Below are 20,208 nucleotides of genomic sequence, written 5' to 3' on the forward strand. Positions count from 1 at the left end.
ATCTCATTTCTATCGAACCAAATCAAATTAAATATTTTGAAACTTCAAACCAAATTGAGTCGGTTCGATTTAATTAAGACAAGAAAGAAAAATGAAATACAATTAAACATTAGTTTAAAGAAAAATGAAATCTGAATTTTATTTTTTTGGAAAAAAAAAAAAAACAAAAAGAAAAGAAAGGGGGTTTGCCGGAGCAAGGCAGATACGCATGAGTCACACTCACAGCATGAGTCACACTCACAGCATGAGTCAGGGAATGAGTGAGCGAAATGCATAGAGCGATAGAGATCACATAAAAGCCGAAAGCCGAAAAATAGCCGATATTTTATATAATAATAATTATATTATATAATAAAAAAAGAGTCGAGAGTAGATTCCCTTTGGCGCTGACAGTCTGTCTCCTTCATTCATCATTCATCATTCATCTGGTGGTTCTGCTTCTACTACTTCTTCTTCATAAATCTCACTCTTGCTGTCACTCTGTTTTTCGCTTTCTGCCATTGCCGAATCCTTCTTTTCTTCTCCATCTTCATGGCTTCTCTCATCGAATCTGGCTGGCTCGTAATTTCTCTCATTCTCTCTACTTTCGGTTTTCTCTTTAACTAATAAATCCTTAGATTCGATAACATTTCTTTCTCATTGCTTTTTTGGATCTCGTTTCGTAACTCTAATTTATCTGTTATTTTTTAAGTTTTGATTTAAGCATTTGTTTTTGGATCTTTTGTTCGTTTTCTGCTAGTAATAACGTTAGTATCAATGTTTTTTTTTTAAAAAAAAATTTATTTGTAATAGATAAATTTTGATTAAATTCATTGCTTGATAATGAAGATTTGAAGCATTATCATTGTGAGATCTTCTTTCTGTTAGAAAAGCTTGAATTGATTTTTCTTTTTCTTTTTCAGTTTTCTAATGATTAGGTTACTGCAATTGATTAATTTGGAAAAATGAAACAATTTTCTCATTTATCTTTCTTTTTTCTTTTTAAAATGTTCTTTTGCCTATTCTGGTGGCATTTGCTATAACCTACTTCCGATTGAATCTATAATGCTTGCTTGTTCATCTGTTTTTTCTGAAATTGTTAAATGATGTAATGTAATGCAATGCAATGGATTATTCTATTCCTTTGTTAGTTGCAATATTGCTAGTTAATGTGTGGAGTTATATATATTTGATATGATTGGCTAAAAGTTGAATTTTATTTCAACTTGATGAAATTTTATATTATTTGCATGCATTAAAGAAAATTTTAGGGGAAAAAACCAAGCTTTTTTTTTTAGTGTAAGTATGGAAACTGAGGTTAAGATGCATTGGGTCCTGCTCTGGTGTTATACCCCATATATTCTGTTTGTAACGTAAAAGCTACTACAAGTAATGTCACAAAAATTACATGAACGATTGTCAATTTCATTCCATGGCGTGTTGGAAAGGAAGCTAAAATAGTCTTATTAATTAGAATGGCAATTCAGTTATCATTATGTTTCGACAATACTTACCTGCATTAGGAACACATATCTTATTGTACCTATATGTTTCATTTCTTTTGGTTTATTATTTTATATGTCGTTTGTTTTACGATATTTTATGGGAATGGTACCAAATCATTGACCAAATGAATGCTGTTAGGTTGTCAAATCAGTTTAGGTTGCATTGTCCTTTATATGCTATTATTCTTCCCAAAACTAACAAAAATTAACAAGTAATTTTATTTAATTTTGCAGTATTTGATTACGCATTTCAGTGATTTTCAACTGGCTTGTCTAGGAAGCTTTTTCCTTCATGAAAGCGTCTTCTTCTTATCTGGACTTCCTTTCATATATCTTGAAAGGGCAGGGTGGCTGAGCAAATACAAGATTCAGGTATAGCTTTTTCCACTTTGCTGTTATTGCTATTGCACTGCATTTGCCTAACCAATCAGTATGTTGGGATGTTAACAAAACATTTCCAAAATCCAATAAAAGCTGGCTGGTTTGTTGCCATGATCGAATGTCTTTTAACCTTAAATGTTCTTGCCTGGTTGTAGCTGTATTATCTCTTAGACTTGAGCAGTTATTTCTGTTGTCCATTTTCTGCTTAAAACTGCCTGGACTTGCTTCTTAGAAATAGCATTGCCCAGCATGACTTCTGTAGATCTTCTAGAAGTCACTATTGATGCTTTAAAGGCATAAACTATGTTGCTTCGTTTTGGTCTCTTTCTGGTGTCCTTACTTGTTGCTTCTTTTGTACAGACAAAAAACAACAGTCCTGCAGCTCAGGAGAAATGCATTACGCGACTTCTTTTATATCATTTTGGTGTCAATCTACCAGTTATGCTATTTTCTTATCCTGTCTTCAGATACATGGGCATGCGAAGTGATCTGCCATTGCCGTCCTGGTATTTTCAGGTTCTTTATATACTAATCTTTTTTGTTCAGTTGTGCATTTATAGTCTCTGGTGCTATAATTGCTATACATGTATGCTACCCTTTTGGATGACCTATATTATTGACTTCTTCTTAAGCAATTTTGATTTCCTGTGAACCATGAATTCTGGTTTTGCTTCTGCAGGAAAGTAGTTCTAACACAGATTATATTCTACTTCATCCTGGAGGATTTTGTATTCTACTGGGGACATCGGATTCTGCATACAAAGTGGCTGTACAAGCATGTGCACAGTGTCCATCATGAGTAAGTGAGATGTTAATAGTTCTATTAGTCTAAATTTCTTAGCAAGTATTTCTCAAAGTTGCTTTTAGAGTGCTCTTACCGGTTATTATTATTACATGTGCAGATATGCTACACCATTTGGACTAACGTCTGAATATGCTCACCCTGCTGAGATACTGTTCCTTGGTTTTGCTACTATTATTGGTCCTGCCATCACTGGTCCCCATCTGATAACGTTGTGGTTATGGATGATGCTTAGAGTCCTAGAGACAGTTGAAGCACATTGTGGTTACCACTTCCCATGGAGTCTTTCAAATTTCATACCATTGTATGGGGGGTAAGCAGTGTTTTTCTCTTTCTTGCTTGATGATTATTTCTGAAGCTTTATGATTTTTTGTTCATCTTCGTTTTTTTTTTTTTTTGAAAAGGTGTTAATCTTGTTGTTTCTGACATTTTGTTTTAAATCTCTCAGTGCTGATTTTCATGACTATCACCACCGCTTGCTATATACTAAATCTGGAAACTACTCATCTACTTTCATCTATATGGACTGGTAAGTTTTTTGGCTTATTTTGCTAGAGCAATGTCTTCGTTTCTTTTTGGTGGTTAATGTGTAAATTTTGTCATTTTATTTATAAGTAATAAAACCAGATGGCAGCTAACTTCTTGAACTTTTGTGGTTAAAGAGATGGAATCAGGCAGAAAGCATTTGTCTCTGCTTCTTGGCTGACTACCATTAACCATTCAATCACCAAAATGGAATATATTGGACTCTTTACTTTTCCTAGTTGGGTTTCTATGCTCATTTTCTTTTAGGTATTTTCCTTCGCCTTGACATAATGACAAGTGCCCTCTGAGACTCCAGCCCATTACAAGAACTTGCTCCAGTTTGCTTGAATTTTTGTAATAAAAATGAAGTCTTGTTCCAGTCTGTTACAGAGTTCAAAATTTTTTTGAAACTTAAAACCTAGAGAGCTGGTCCAGTCTTAGTCATAAATGAATTTTCCAGAGTGCTTGTATTATACTAAACTGATAAACAACATATATGAAGTGGGTGAATCAATTCTCACATATCCTTTACAAGAGCCTATATATAGCTCTAGGTTTGTAGAAGGATTTTCTTCATTTCTTTTTCTATCAAGGAATGGTACTTGATGAATGGCCATTTGCAGTCATGGCTAAAATATACATCTTAATGTTGATGTTTATGCAGTTGAATGCATGAGACTTGCAGGACTCCTTCCATGCAAGTATTGTATCAATATCTCAGTTTATGACATGTTTGCACTCAAAAAGCGTGTGAAATGCTTGCAACTCTCATGTCAAAGGTTTAATTTAGGTACCCATGCCTATTTTTGAGACTTTTCTATTGTCAATTTTAGCGATGTTCTGATTCTTTGAACTTAGGTGAATTATTTTCTTTGATAAAATTTTATTTTGACCTGTGCAAGAAAAAAAAAAAAAAAAAAAAGAAAGAGAGAGAAAGAAAGAAAGAAAGAAAGAAAGAAAGAGGGAGGAGAGGAATGTTTCCATGAATTCATGGAATCTTTCTGTTGTATAAGTTGGTGATAAATTGCCAGTGGATATTTGTGGATGTAGTAGGCTAGCAGCCTATAAAATGCTCTAGATCTAGGTCGTAGTATTCTATTAATCTTATCATATGACCATTTAATGATAGGTGAGGCAGAAAATAATGTTCTGCAAAGAAGTTAACCCTATTTTTCATTTTCTTAACATGAAATTTGTCATTCTCTTATGAGTATTAATTTGCTAAGATCTAATTCCTTAATGTGACATGCTTGAAAGAGTGTAAGAAAAATGTGTCGTGCTAATCAGTATTGACTTGTACCTGTTTAATGCTTTCTTAGGATTTAACACTATTCCCTGATTCTGATGCAATTTTTGTTTTCTAGTCCTAAGATTGATTTTAACTTAATTGAGAAAAGAAAACATAATTAAACGTTCTCTGTAAGAACTGAAAACATTTTTTTGTTGTTATATTCTGTCTGAGTGTTGACCATGATTTGATGTCTCTTTCATTTTGATGGCAGGATTTTTGGCACCGATAAAGGTTACAGAAAGTTGAAAGCACTGAAGACTGATGGAGTTGAAGATGGCAGCAAGCAAATGTAATGTTAGAGAAGATTCTTTTATATTAGCTTGGCATCAGAAAATGGGTTCTTAATATAACAGCACCGTTGAAAAGTTCTTTGTCCTCTCCTTTTCTTGTGTGCAACCGGCGTTTTATGTTTAATAGATGTTCATGTTACAGCTTGTGGTAGTTTGGATCAGTGGAAAGCTTTCTTTGGACATTCTTCTGTGTCCTCCTCCTATTCCCTGCATGATAATGAAGTTGCTGTCTCATTTTAAGCTTTTCTTATCACCAAATTGTGCATCGTTTTCTTTTATCCGCTAATTACTATGCTGGAGACTAATTTTATTAGACTGTTTTGCAGATGCTTTTTTTCCTTTATAATTTTGATTTGTGAATTGGACCCAGCTAGCTAATTCAGTTGACTTGATCTCAAAAGTGATGTTAATATTACTTTTTTGGAAGGAAGACAGTGGATCTTCTTTTATTATTATTTTCTTGTCTCCATAATCTGGAGTTTTAATTTCATTATTTGTATAAACATAATATTGATAAACAATGTTTCAGTGAATTTTGGTTCCCCACCTTTTTCTTTTTCGTCTTGCCAGAAAGCAAGAGAGATAAGTGCTTCTAAAGTGCTATGACCTAATCTTCCTTTTTGCTTTGTATTATTGCTTTCCCATTTTGTATATTTTTGAACATGTCGGAACTATCACAAGGGGATAGGGAAGCAAGCCAGCCTGAGGCCTTTAGATATGGCTCTCTCTTCCTTTATTTTCAAAAAGTGAGACCAATTTGGTTAAGGTTAACTCAATCCAGAAATTTAAGTGGCCATGATGATGACATTTGCATGAAAAAAGAATCTCTCTTTAATTTCCAGGAAAAATTCCTCTGTGCCTAGAAAATTTGACAATAGAAAGTTTCTACACCACTTTTATTAGCAAATGAGAGCTGTTTGTGGTCCCTTGGTATGTGATCTGACTTATCTCCATGTGGAGATTTTATTACCATAGAGCAGAAAGGAATTGTCAATTTTCAAAACGTATTGGCATGGTTTGAAGTTTGAATCCCTCAATGCCCACCAATCAGGCAATTTTATAGATTAGAATGCAGTGGTATTAAAGCTCTGCTCGTGAATTATGATTCTTAAATTAATAATGATATCATTGTTGGGGGGGGGGGGGGGGGGGGGGGGGGGGGGGGCGGGGTGGGGTGGGAAGCTGTTCCATAATTATTAGAAAATAGAAGTTTTAAATTGATAATTTTGTTATATGTTAAATTACACAATACAAAACATATCAACATTAGCTCAAATGGTAAAATATATTTGAACTCAGCGGACGATATTTATTAGATCATAAGTTCAATTCATGAAAATATATTCAAGAGAAAGATAGTTATGAATCACGAAATAAGATTAGTCTCGTACTCATGAAAATATATTCAAGAGAAAGATAGTTATGAATTACGAAATAAGATTAGTCTCGTACTCATGAAAATATATTCAGGAGAAAGATAGTTATGAATCTCAAAATAAGATTCTCGTACTCAAAGGTGATTAGTCTCGTACTCAAAGGTGAAGATACTCGAAAAAAAAAATTAGACAATAAATTAAAGTACAAATTTTCTTTTAAGTGGGAAAGAAAAATATAAAACAGTAATAAGGGGGAACCTTTTTTTTTTTTTTGGTTAAAATAACAATCAACTTTTGTAAAAAGTACTTTTCCATATAAATTCAGGCCAATTCGGACTATTAGGGTTAAATTTATCTGGCCCAAGCTCAGGCTGAATAAACAATATGCTTTGGAAAAAATTTTGGGCTCAGAAGCTTTGAACAAAGTCAATCCGGCCCAAAATCATATGAAGCTGAATCTAAAAATTGCTGGTGTGTTTTGCCTGTTAAATACAAAATGACCTAAATAACATCACAATTGCAAGTAATTTTCTCATTTTTGACTATCTTAATACCGTTTTTATCTCTCTCCACCTCTCGTTCTTTGCACGATTCTTTTTTTTTTTGGTACAAACTCAAACCATTGCTCAACCTTCTCTCACGAAAATCAACAGCAAAAACCCATTTTTCGTTTACATCAGATAGTATTTTTTAGAGAGAGAGAGATTGATATCATATGGTTTTTTTAAAATTAAAGAACCAATTTGACAAAATAAATTGATAGCCACCTCACCCATGAGATCAAACATGCAAGAGTATTCCTCTCCTCTTAGCGAACTAGGCCGGTGCTCGGGGGAGGCCTCATAAGCCTATACACACAAGATTAAGCCAAAAGTCCAATTCTTGCGTCCCCAAGAGAGATCTAACACCTAAATTGATTAAAAGATGGGGCAACTTAATAAATGTCAGAAAAATTAAACAAAATGTAAAAAAAGTTTGGAAATTAATATAATATCAATTTTAGTCAAAAAAAATAAATAATATCAAAAATAACCTTGAAAAGAAATGGTTTATGCGATTCAATCATGACAACCGGTGGCAGATTTTCAACGATCGACTTCTGACTATAACGACGACGGCAACAAAGACAACGATGACGACAGTAATAATGACTTTCGATGACAGCAATAAAGGCGATGACAAACAATAACAGTGACTTTTGACGACAGCAGCAACGATGACGATAACAAAGGCAGCGATGACAGCATAAACAGTAGCAACGACGACAGTAATAATGACGACAACGATAATAAAGGAGTAAAATAGTAAATGAATAATAAATACGATATTATTTGAATATGTAAAGTCAAATGGACACTTTGTAAAACAAAGTTTCAAAATAGGACGTTTAATATAATATTTCTTAAAAAATCAATAAAGAAATTAACTTCTTTAAAAATATAAATAATTTTACAATTCTAAACCACATCCAACAATTACTTGACAACAACTATAAAATAATACATTCCTATATATTTACTCAATTCTCTCCTTTCTCTTTTCTCTCTTTTGTTTTTCCCCCAATTTCTTAGCTAACAAACACTTTTTAGGATATTTTACATGTATTCAACTCCTAAAAATAATAAAATGCATAAAAAAAATATAATACATTGCACGATGGAGTAGGTTGTCTTTGGCGTCAAAGCCTCCTACCAATTTGTAATAAAGCAAAAAATAGAAAATACACATTGGGGCCACGTGGAAGGTTATTTAATTGCCAATCCATTTTGAGATATTTTTGGTTTGACTATGTATACGTGTCCCCTTTCTTTGAGATGCGTAAGCTATCAATCATTATATATATATATATAAGCTTTTGTATTTTTCTTTTCTCTCCTTTTTCCTCTTAAACATCATTTATCAATTTTAATATACTTTTCCAATACAATTCATACATTCCCTTCCCACCAACTATTTATTCCTTTTGGAATGCTACACTCCATTCTTCTTTCCTTTCTTTTCTTTTCTTTCTTTTTTTTTTAAATACTTTTTATTTAACCCAATAACTCTTCTTTAAAACTATTTGTTATGATTACTATTTTGTATCTATATTTGGTCATAATTAATTATTTTACCTTTATATTTTCAAAAATTGATAATTTTATCCCCTAATATTTGATTCCATTCAACTATTCTATTTTTCCATATATTTTTTTTTTTCATTAAAGTTCAAGGAATAATTATTATTTTATTTGAAGCAACTATTTTATCTCATTTGAAGCAAATATTTAGAATTTTGGAATTTTATAATCATTTGACTTATTGATGAATGGAACAAAGTATGGAATAAACAACAACTAATTAAGATCTACTTCATGAATCTTTTATCACCCTCCATTATTAAGGTGTCATATTTACGAACCAAAGCATATGCGAGCTAATAAATGACCGTATCATCTGAGACATTATGTCCTTTTATTTTATCTCTAACTTCCGCAGACTGCACCTTTTGTTAATATAACTATTTCTAATATTGCCCAATCTTGCATTTAACATACAACAATTAATTTTGACAAATTTTGAAGATATTTAATAATCACCCCTAAATCCTTTGTAGTTTGAAAGAATAATAATTTTTTTATTTACCTTTTATATATAATTAATAATTATTACTTTAATTTAATAATTTTTTAAAAAATTAATATTAAATTAAAAATAATATAATTAATTAACTCCATAATAGTTTTTTTAAAAAACATAAAAATTCAAATACAAGCAGCGTTATTTCACATCTAACAAGTACTACAAATATTATATACAGAGATAATATTTTTTTTTATTATCTTTTCCTCTTCAAAAATTAAGTTGAATATTTAAATTACTAGAGGTTAAAAAAGGAACTTTGCTTAGAAATATCTTTTTTTCATTATCTTTAATTAAGGTTTTTTTTTAATCATCTTTTGTAATTCCATTAACTCTCGAGTTTCACAGCTACAAATATCCATTGTTTAAAAGAATTCCTTTTTGGTTCGATTGGCCTCAAAATAAAGAAAAAAAAAAAAAGATTACAATACCCAAATCACCCTTTTCTTTACTATATATATATAGCACCATTTTTTTTTTTTTGGTGAAAAACTGATTTCATTTGAGATCAACAACCAGCAAATTACAGCCGGCCTGGCCCTCATTTCATTTCCTATTCTTTCTTTTTCATCAAATTTTCATTTTCAACCCCTTCTTTCCCTCTATTTACATTCCTTACCCCTAAGGAAAAACCCACTCACCAGACACATCATCATTCAAAAAAAAAAAACAAAAAAAAAAACAATTAAAAAAGAAAGTTGATAAGTTTATGTCTACGTGTCTCTCCGCAGATCGACCACGACCACGCTCACGTTGTCAGTACTGCGTCTCGCCAAGGCCAGCTTCGTCAGCAACATCGACGCGTCAGAGCACGCTTTGTCCGACATCTCCCCGCGGCATCCACTGGTGTTGCCACCACCCAACACCGTCTCATTCTCATCCGCCGGAAACCCTCCTTTTCCTTTTAAACACATACGCGCCACTCCACATGCGGTGTCGTTTGACACAACGTCCCAAAGCCCATCGCTTGCTAATATTAAACAATCATCCTCCGCCGTCCGATCCGTTACCGTTACCTCTGGTTCGCAACTGACGTAGGGTTTTAGATAATTATCACCTAAATCGGATTACAAGATAATGTACGACAATTAACAACGTTAATCTACGCAATTTTAAAAAGAAAAATAAAAACTCCTTCAAAGAAAATAATACCTATGGCTCTTGACATGGCAAGAACTCCAAGAACCCGTGGACCATCCCAGTAAATGACACGGCCACCGGCAGCTTGGATCCGGTTCAGCTCGTCTGGACGGTCCGGCTGGTCATGAAACGGCACAGTTTTTCCAAGTTAATAACCAAAAGTTTCAAAATTTATTATCGAAGTACGTACATTGTGGCTGTTTGATTGCCGAGAAACTAAAAGAGAAACTTCATTAAGCCCATGCAGATCACTAGTTGTTCAACTAACCTTGTGATCAGTAGAAAGAGGGATGGCCTTGCCGTTACGGCATAAAACGGCCCTAGAATCGCCGCAGTTTGCGACGATTATCTTGTCAGGAGTTACGACGGCGACCACAGCTGTAGATCCAACGGTGTCGCATTCTGGTGTTTGCATCTCACATCTACAATTAGCACCAACAACTCCTTCATTCCATGCTATCACCTCCTTATCCATCCGGCAAAAGCTCCTCTGCATCACGATTTTCCACTCGCCCACCGCCACCGCCGTCGCAGCTGGTGCTCCATTGTTCACTAACAATTCTTCCTTGACCAGCTCATGCAGTCTCTCCCTACACCTCGCTGCCACCTGAAAAAACCTCCAAAATTAAATAAAAATTCCAATTTTATAATCCCTAAAACTTGAAAGAAACTCCAGTGACATACATGAGAGCAACCGTGGCCGTCGTAGACGCCGTAATAATGAAATTCAGTGGTGGATTCTTGGTCCTTACGACAGAAAGAAGGATAAATAGCTACTGCGTCTTCCATATCTCTTCTCCTTCCACAAACCGAAGCAACGCCGTATTTAGGATGCAAGTCGAGATCTATAACAGGTGATGAAACAGACGGACTTAAAATAAGATTCAACGATTTGTTCGAAACTACAATTTCTTTAGTTTCCGATTTCCCATTTTCAACCTTCAAAACAATCTTTTCCCCCTCGTTTTCCCCAGCTGAGTCCAATGACGCCGTCTGAACTTTTACCTTTCTCCGCTTATTACCATCCTCTGACTCCGGCGAGGCCGGAGAAACTCCTGTAACGAACTTAAACCGTCTAATCTCCATTCTTCTTCGCCTAGCTGCTCTCGAACTCCCCACCTCACACGATGTCGACCCTTCGCTATCACTCACCACGGCACAGCATATCTCAGCCATTAAAAAAAGAAAACGGAACTCCTCTTTATTACTACCACCTTGGACTTGCTATTACCTAACAGTTCTTTAATCATACAGTTAGTTTCTCGCCATTAAATCAAGATTAATTAGGGTTAAAAACCTTCTCTTTTTTTTATGGTCAAGAACAAAAGAGAAAGGCTCGCTTGCTTAAGCGACAGAGGTTAAAGAGAAGGAAAGATGACTCTGCCATGGAGCTAAAGGTTGCTGGGTAGCGAGCGAACCTGTATTCTGTAACCTGAAACAAACAAACAAAGACTCGCTCTTTCTTTTTCGGTTTTTAGCGAAGTGTATGTTCGCCATGGGCAGGCTGCCCGTCACCGTCACGGGCACATGGGTACACTACTCGTGGCGTAACGTACTGCCCCTCTCTCTCTTTTTCATCACTAATCGAACACACTTCCACCGTTTGATCATTGCCGCTTCAAATTAAAAACATAACACGTGTAAATCTTGTTTTGAGAAAGAAACTACGTGGCCCAATCATATTTCAACACAACAATTGACAGGTACTTACTTTCCTCACACGCATGTGGTCCCCTCCTGCACCCTTTTTGGTTTAAAACTTTGAACTTTTAAAAACTCTCTTCTTTGTTTTTCTTTTTAATTTTTTTTTTTAAATAAAGAGATGTTAAATCACACATTTATTTGTAGATACTCAAAGATATATTGTTTGAATCTACAAAACATTAATTGTTTTTATTTATTTAATAAATTATTTTTAATTTAAAATTAAATACCAACAATAAATTTAATATTTTATTAAATTATTTTTAATTTATTAAATAAATTATAAAAAAATAAATTCAATAATTTATTAAACCGGATAATATACTCCTTACGTTTCTAATACTTATCTTTTTTAGAAAACCATTAAATTTATAACGAATCATTGAGTAAATTGATCATGTTATTTTTAATTTAATATATCTAAACACAAAATTTCTTTGAGAATTAAAGTAATAATTGATGATCATTTATAACGGATAAATATGAAAAAAAAATTATTACTTATTGAAATTATAAATATAAAGTATTTTAAAGTACAATACTTTCTCTAAGGTGATCACAATTATTTAAAAACAGAAATAGTAAGTTATATTACAATGATAAATTTATCCTTTATTTCTTTTATTAATACATTAATAATTAGAGTTATATTAATTAAATTAAATTAAATTATTTAATAACAATTCAGTTTAACTGTCAAATTGGCTTAATAATTGTTTCAAGAAAAAAAATGATCTAATGATTATTATTATGTTGTAATTCTTTAATTGATAAAGTTGGTAATACGTGTCACAGTCGTGGAATGCGAGATTGAAGAGACAATACATATTTCCTTCCTTTATTTAAATTCTAACTTTATATATCAAGGGGGTCTTGTGGCCCAATCAAATTGTATTACGTATTAGTAGATGACGTTGACATAGAGGGGCCCACGAGTTGACGCCTCTAGAATATCTGAGCTGAAGCGTTCTTCATTTGAGTCCGCGTGTCCATGGCCCACCCCGGTTTATGGAGCCGAACTTTTTGTCTGGCGTGACACGTTTCACTCTCGGAACAATACCTGTACGCATATACTAGTAGTAGTAGAAGTAGTACAAGTGTATTTAACGTTTTGTTTAGCAATTAATATTGAGTACGCTATTGAAAATAGCCATGCTTACAAACTAACCTAACTGATTAGGGCACATTTTTTTTAACTGTAAGATGTATGATGTATTTACGAAATAAAATAAATTATTATTTTAGTAAAATAATAATTTATGATGCACAAGATTTATGTATTTAAATGTCTATATTTTATATTAATATTTAGAAATTAAACGGGTATGTAATAAACATTTAACTAAAAGTTAGTAAAATAATCAATAATTATTAAAATAGCTAATGTTAAAATAAATCTAAATAATTAAAATAATATTAAAATATTCAATAGAATTTAAGTTATTTTTATTTTTTATTTTATAAAATTAGTTGAAAATAAAAATTCATAGGCTTGAGGTAGGTTAGTTGGCTTATAAGTTTTAATTTTTTAAAAGATTTCAATTTGTTAAATTCATTTACGAATTCAAATAAACTTTTTTGAGTGTCATTGCAAATATTCATTTAAAATTTTAATTTTACCTTTCTTTTTAATCATCAATCATTTGAGTTTGGAAAAAGAAAATAATATATAATGAAAAAGGGCCCATAGGACTTAAGAATTTAAAGTTTGATCTATATAATTTGATTAATTTCCAGTAATACCAACAGCAAAATCAATTTAAGTAGATTCTTATACACGTGGAAGGAAATGAATGGACAACGTGTGCAGTTGACAGAGAGTACAGTACGGTGGTTGAGGGGGCCACTGGAAAAAATCAATAGAACCTAAAAGACCCACCGCGAAGGCTCCACGTGTAAAATCCTGCTGGCGAGCAGTTGGTGCTCTGTCCGGTGCATGAAGTTGACAGCAGGCGAAAGCTTAGCGCCACGTTACAAGCAAGGGGAAGCCATCAATCTCGCAAAAGGTTATTTCATTAAGCTCGTTTTTTTTTTTTTTTTTTTTTTTTTTTTTTTTTTTTTTAATTTGTTGTTGTTAGAAATTGGTTAGGCCCTTCGTTCCCATTGTCTATTTGAATACAATCATTAGATTATTATAAAATTAAATTAATTGATATCTAACTTTAATCTAAAATGGACAGATGTCGATTAGAAAGTCAAGCAAAATCTTAATTAGGTAATAGAATTTATTATTATCATTATTATTTTATTAATAATGCAGTAAGAGAAGAGAAGAGCAATCCAACTTTCTCTCTTTCGTGTGTGAAATGTTGTATCCATAAAATTGGTAGGTTCCCTAACTTTGTACTGAAACACAATACATAATTATTGTTATTACTTTGTTTGATTAGGCTAAGCACCACTTTCACATATTTCTAATCAATTTAATCACCATTTTTTTTTTTAACATTGTAAAATAATCTCTTGCAATCCTATGTGGATTTTCCTTTTCTTTTTTTTTTTTTAAATTGAGATTTATTAAAATTTTAATATTATTTATTTTTATAATCAACAGGAGTCAACAAATAAAATAAAGGAGAAATTATGATTTCATCCTGTATTTTTTAAAATTCATAGTTATTCCTATTTTTTAACATCTATTATGATATTATATTCTTGTCAAAATTTTTATATTTTTCTAAAAAAAAAAAAATCTTTTTGTCCTTATATTTAGCCAAAATTACCTATGTTCGTGTATTTACTTATTATTATGTCTCTATATTTTATTACAACTAACTAATTTATTCTTATATTTAATGGAAAAGTACACAAAATTAATGGAAGAAGGTAGGAGGTGTGCAAACTTATGGATCGAATTGAATCGACTCATTTCGGTTTGCTTCGGTCAGCAAAATCAAGGAGATTCGATTGTCAATTTATTTGGTTTGAATTGAATTTATTATTCAATTCGAGTCGGTTTCATAGAAATCCATATGTTTAGCATAAAATCGAATCCAAATGGTAAAATTAATCAAACTTGACCGAACTGACTGGTTCAATTCGTTTGATCCAATTTAAAAGGCAATTTTGATTCGATTCAATCTGTTAAGAGACAACTTCAGTATGCATTTTTTATCTCAATTCGCTTTGGTTTGAATCGAACTGACCGTTTGCTGACCTCTAGAAGAATATAACAATATAACGAAACACAAGATATGCATAAAACTATATATTTCTAAAAATACAATACAATGACAAAGTTACCACAAAATACAAGTATAAACTAATAATTTTACTTTTTTTTTTCATTGCTATTTAATTTGATTATTTGGTAAAAAGAATTTGTGTTTAACGGACTTATTAATTAAAAGTAGTTCCTGTCCTTAATGGACATAGAATTGTAATTTACTCTTAATGGGGTAAACATTGTACATCATGTCCCTTGGAATTTTTTTTTAAAAAATAGTTATTTAAGTCAAATGGGCACCATTTGTGATGTTTAATGGAAGAATGTATAATCAATAATTATAAAGATAAAATATAAATACCAAGTTATCATTATTTTTGTTTGTTTTTTATATATTTATTTTTTGTAATGATTAGATCCAAGGGTTGCAAACCTTTTTAGCTTTTCTTTCATATTGTCTCTTGCTAAGATTGAATCCATCACCTGGCTTGGCAAATTCAATACTACTATTCTTCCTTTCGTGAAGACGTAAATTTGCTTTGAAGCAATTTTTTAAATGGTTCTACAAAAACACAATTTCTCAATCAATGAGGTCTATCATTCAACTGAAATTTCTCCTTTCACTTTCATTTTATCGCCCTGAAGACACTATTGAGATTGAAATCTAAGCCAATCAACATCCTAATGCCGTGTTTTATATAAAAGCTATATATAGTTACAGGAATTCTGGAAGTTGTAAATTTTAATCTTGGGAAAAGAAGTAAAATTGGATGTCTAATGTATTGTTCAGAACTTCGGGAATTGTTCTTTTTCCAAGTTCTGATTATGGGAAGAAGAGCCCATTCACTGTCATGCCTCCATCAACACAAATAGTCTTCCCTGTTATGTATGAGGCTGCAGGTAGACACAGAAATGCCACCAAGGAAGACACTTCATCTGGCTCTCCAATCCTGGAATTGGAGAATGCTTCATGACTCAGATCCTGCAAGCTATAAAATAAAAAATTATAGCTTAAAAAGAATTTTTCCAAGGCCGAGCCGAGCTGAGCTCGAACTTGTCAAGCTCCAAATTGGAGAATGCTTCATGACTCAAATCTTAAACTACACATAATATTTAATCATTTATATGCTTTTTACTCTTCACTTGATACTACTAAAATCAACAATTAATTTCTTATTTCCTCGTGAGAAACATTGATCGGATTACAAAATGTTTTCAGTGATACCATCCAACAGGAGAACTTTTAGAAGCAAGTACAATCTGGGGAGGAACTAACATGAGTCGGCAATAACTAATGAAGGCAGAAACAACTCACTTTTAACTCTTAGAAAACAAATGAAAAGGGTTGCCACAGTTTCTGAAATTTCCTTTTGGGTCTCAGTCCTCCAACATGAACTCAGAAGTTAATAGCTATTCTGAACAGCCAACTAGCAAGCACTATGTCTTGAGGGAGCAGTGGCAATTGATTAAGTAGTCACTTCTAATCATGACTTGGGAAGAATCCATTCACAGACATTCCTCCATCAACACAAATAATCTGGCCAGTTACGTAGGATGATGCAGGTAAGCAAAGGAATGCTACCACAGATGAAACCTCTTTTGCATCTCCGAGGCGCCGAAGAGGAGTTCTAGAATATACTTCTTCTAAATATGCTTCACTGCTGAGGACCTAAAATTAAGATGAAATAAAGTGAGATTACCAAAACAAACTATTGGATGTGCAAATCCATGCACATAAGCAAACACCGAACACATGCACATGTACGTTATGATGAAACAAGATTAAAGAGGCATTTTCACTCTTTGAAATTAATCAAGTATGCAATCTGAAACCCTTAGGATGATTCTAAACCAAATAAAGTAACATATTAGCAAGGTGATGAAACAATTACCTGTTCCACCATAGAGGTTTTGATGTACCAAGGAGCAACAGCATTGCTTCTTATGTTGTCTTTTGCCCACTCACAAGCCAAATTTTTAGTTAGTTGGTTGATTGCTCCTGGAAAATAAAAAGAAAAAAAATCAGAACTCTTCAAGACTAGAATCCAAGTAATGTATAGCAATATTGCAACAGCCATAACAGTTATATGCAGTACCTTTAGTGGCTCCATGAACGGACATAGATTTGAGTGAGACAAAACCAGAGACAGAGGATGTGAAGACAATACTTCCCTCTCCTGATGATTTCAAGAGTGGATAAGCAAGTTGGCTTAAATGGAAACCAGATTCAAAATTGGTTGCCATGAGAGTAGAAAATTCCTCAGATGTAAACTCCACCATTGGCTTTCGAATGTTTGTTCCAACGTTATTGACCTAAAAATTCGAAAAATAAGGATTTTAACATGCCAGAAAACAATGATGAGATCTCAAAATAAGTGAAAGAAAATACAATATTACGAGTGATTCTGATATAGATTCTAATCAACAGTAAAGCGATAACTGACTCCTGGACAGGTCAAGGAAGGACAACAACATTATTGAAGGCATCAGGAAGTGATCACTTCAGGAAAATTTTAAACACAAATGTACGAAAGGAAAAAACTTTCAGTTAGTCATGGTCAATTTTAAGCATTCTTTTGCATCCAAGTATAGTAGTAGGCCTAGAAGCATAATTTATTTACTCATGCATAGCTTGAAAGTGGGAGAATACTACATGATAGCATTTTTCAGTAAATGTTTTAATTATTATTTTATTAACCAACTGCTTTCGAAACAAACATCTTTCTATTTTTTGGTACTTATGATTAAAGGTATCTCAGCCAATTTATTTACTCAAAGACTACGTTCCCTCCATCTTAAGGGCGCTCTACCGCCACATCTCTATACCTGCATATGGCACCTTGCTCTTTATGGCCAAGACCTTTTAACATTTTCACCAAGCAATGACTTCTTATTCAGACAATACAAGTGTTCAAATTAAACCGAAGATACCAAACTGCATACCCCGAGCACAAGGTCATTTCTCTCATGGACAAATAAACAAACATAAAGCATACAATTTAGAAACCTACATTTACACACTACTCAAGTTCCAGATACTAAATCTAAAGACATCCAAGCAACAAATATTGAGAAATGAAAAAGCTTACAAGGATATTGAGTTTCCCATCAAACAAAGAAGATACAGTCTCCAAAAGCTCCTCTCTTTGGTCTGCAACTGACACATCACAAAGGGACCCATTAATCGCAAATCCTATTCCATCCCATTCCTCCAAACAATTCTTTAGCTCATTTCCATTCCTACAACACGTATGTACTCTAGCTCCAAGACCCACTAATTCCTCAACAATCGCACGCCTAAAAGACAAAAATGAATACCCATTTATATGAATTCTCATTATAATTAAAATTCCAAGTAAAAGAAAAAGGAAAGCAATTTATATAGAACATATACATGCATATCTACCCGATTCCGCGAGTGCCACCAGTAACAAGAGCTGTTTTCCCGTGAAGAGTCCATCTGTTATCTCTTGTGCTAATGCTATTCCTACTCTGTGCCAATTTTAGTATCAAAAGGGATCTTTTAGTAGATTGGGGCTTGTAAAAGAAGGTGAAATGGCAATTGGTATACGTTTTTGATGAGAAGGAAGAAGGACGGGAATATGCGTGTAGGTGTGGAGGTGAGTTTTGATACAGTGCCTGAAACATTTTAAAGAGATCTTTGAGTGAAGATGGAAATAAGGAGGAAAGGAAGATTGAAAAGAGCGAAAGAACGTGGTTTAAATTTTGGCTTTCCATTTTATAGTACAGAAGGCATGCTCTGTTCCGGAACCGGAACAGGAACAGTGCAGAACTGGAGCCGGTCCGAACCGGAATCGAGAGTTTGCGATACAGTTTTTGGTTTTAAGTTTTGAGTAACCATGAACCATGAGTTCCAAGTACTTTCTGGAACCAGATAGAACCAGCAGTTTTTCCAATTGGTTAGAACCGGCAGTTCTACCGAATCAAACAAGCGGTTCTAGAATAATTTTTTTTACTTTTTTAAAATTTTTTGTAAAATCTCATAATTAACCATTCTAACAGTTAATTTTAAAGGTATTTATAGAAAGTCAATTTTTTTTGATTTACTATAAATACCCATTATTTTTATTTATCCTCGCACAAAATTATTTTTCTATGCTACTCTCTATTCTCCAATCTCTTTAAGGTCTAAATTATTATTAAATAATTTCTCCAAAGTCACATTACTGTTCAAGCCCCTTTTTGTTAAAAAAAAAAAAAAGTTCAACCCTTTTTTTATTTTTTTTTCTTAAAGTTTTTTAAATTATTTCATAAGTATTTAAATTTTAAATTTTCAATAAAAAAATTTGCTAATTTTTTATTTTATAATTATACGATTCGTTGAAAAATTGATCGGAAAACCAGCTGGAACCATCAATTTTGAAACCGTTAAAGAACCTCAACTGTTCGATTTCAAACTGTAACTGGAACCGTCAATTTCCGGTTCGACTTCGGTTCTATATTTTTTAAAATTGAAACCATCGATTTTAGAACCGAAACCAACGGTTCCGGAGCCGTGGCCACCCCTATATCACAGTGTACATGCCATATTAATTGATAGAGGTAGACTTCACTAGCCTGATCCATTTATATTCTGAAAAAAAAAAAAAAAAATACTGCTTTTGAAACATACAATATTACTACAAGCCACTGACACCGAGTCTAGATGACTAAAGATGACAACGGGTTAGGTACTCTCTCAAAATGCATTATTTAAATTCAAATTCGATTATAAATTAGGTATCCGATCTAATTTTGAACCCGTTTATGAGTTGATTTTTAATACCTGAACTCATCCTAAACCTAATTATAAATACTCATATGTAGAAAATATTTTTGAAAGGAGAATTTTAAAGTCATTTGATATAGGACAGTAGATCCTCCGCAATAACTTTCCTCTAAGTAATTATAGGTCAACCCTACCCTTTTTTAGCATCCTTCACTATCAAAATATAACACTTATAAATCGAGGCATGAGAGGTCCACATAATGCATGACTATAGCTTTTCAGATATTCCACTCTCTTTTTTTTTTTTATCTCAAATTTCTGCTATTTACACTTTTTGTGTAATATGATCTGGAATGATCTGGTCCAGTACATAACCATACATCCAGTTTAACATTCACATCTTTGTCATGTGAACATACTAAACTTACAGTGACCAACATTCACTCCCATATCATTGCCGTCTTATAGAACTTATCTTTTATCTTGTTAAATATCTTTTTATTGTATAGTAAACCCGTAACACTCCTCCATTTCATCAATTTTACTTGAATTTTATAAAAAATATCCTCATATAGCCTCTTCTGGAACACGTCTAAATATTTGAATTAATTGCACTTGGATGCCACTATGCTATCTACTCTAACCCCACTTTCTTACTTCATCTTTAAACCAGATTCACAATGCCTGTATATCGACGT

General features: G+C 32.8%; 3 protein-coding genes across 3 annotated transcripts; 1 reads left to right on the plus strand and 2 right to left on the minus strand.

Moving 5' to 3' along the window:
* The first annotated feature begins 239 nt into the window (after positions 1-239).
* Positions 240-5,031, plus strand: LOC149495980 (methylsterol monooxygenase 2-2). The gene is made up of 7 exons (XM_089721940.1): positions 240-561; positions 1,719-1,856; positions 2,226-2,371; positions 2,545-2,664; positions 2,768-2,980; positions 3,116-3,196; positions 4,695-5,031. Exons 1-7 carry the CDS (start codon positions 532-534, stop codon positions 4,774-4,776), a joined length of 810 nt encoding a protein of 269 aa, XP_089578066.1. The 5' UTR covers positions 240-531; the 3' UTR covers positions 4,777-5,031.
* Positions 5,032-9,193: 4,162 nt separating this feature from the next.
* Positions 9,194-11,448, minus strand: HAI1 (PP2C protein (Clade A protein phosphatases type 2C)). The gene is made up of 4 exons (XM_089721127.1): positions 10,596-11,448; positions 10,180-10,518; positions 9,924-10,029; positions 9,194-9,828 (listed from the first exon to the last, which is right to left on the minus strand). The coding sequence occupies exons 1-4, from the start codon at positions 11,085-11,087 to the stop codon at positions 9,485-9,487; spliced, it is 1,281 nt and encodes a 426-aa protein (XP_089577253.1). The 5' UTR covers positions 11,088-11,448; the 3' UTR covers positions 9,194-9,484.
* Positions 11,449-15,928: 4,480 nt separating this feature from the next.
* Positions 15,929-18,502, minus strand: LOC149495982 (tropinone reductase homolog At5g06060-like). The gene is made up of 5 exons (XM_089721128.1): positions 18,188-18,502; positions 17,871-18,078; positions 16,878-17,094; positions 16,674-16,780; positions 15,929-16,450 (listed from the first exon to the last, which is right to left on the minus strand). The coding sequence occupies exons 1-5, from the start codon at positions 18,427-18,429 to the stop codon at positions 16,262-16,264; spliced, it is 963 nt and encodes a 320-aa protein (XP_089577254.1). The 5' UTR covers positions 18,430-18,502; the 3' UTR covers positions 15,929-16,261.
* Positions 18,503-20,208: the final 1,706 nt, after the last annotated feature.

The sequence above is a fragment of the Jatropha curcas genome, chromosome 5, assembly GCF_041381405.1.
Source record: "Jatropha curcas cultivar XTBG-Jc1 chromosome 5, XTBG_Jcur_1.0, whole genome shotgun sequence".
Taxonomy (NCBI): Eukaryota; Viridiplantae; Streptophyta; class Magnoliopsida; order Malpighiales; family Euphorbiaceae; genus Jatropha; species Jatropha curcas.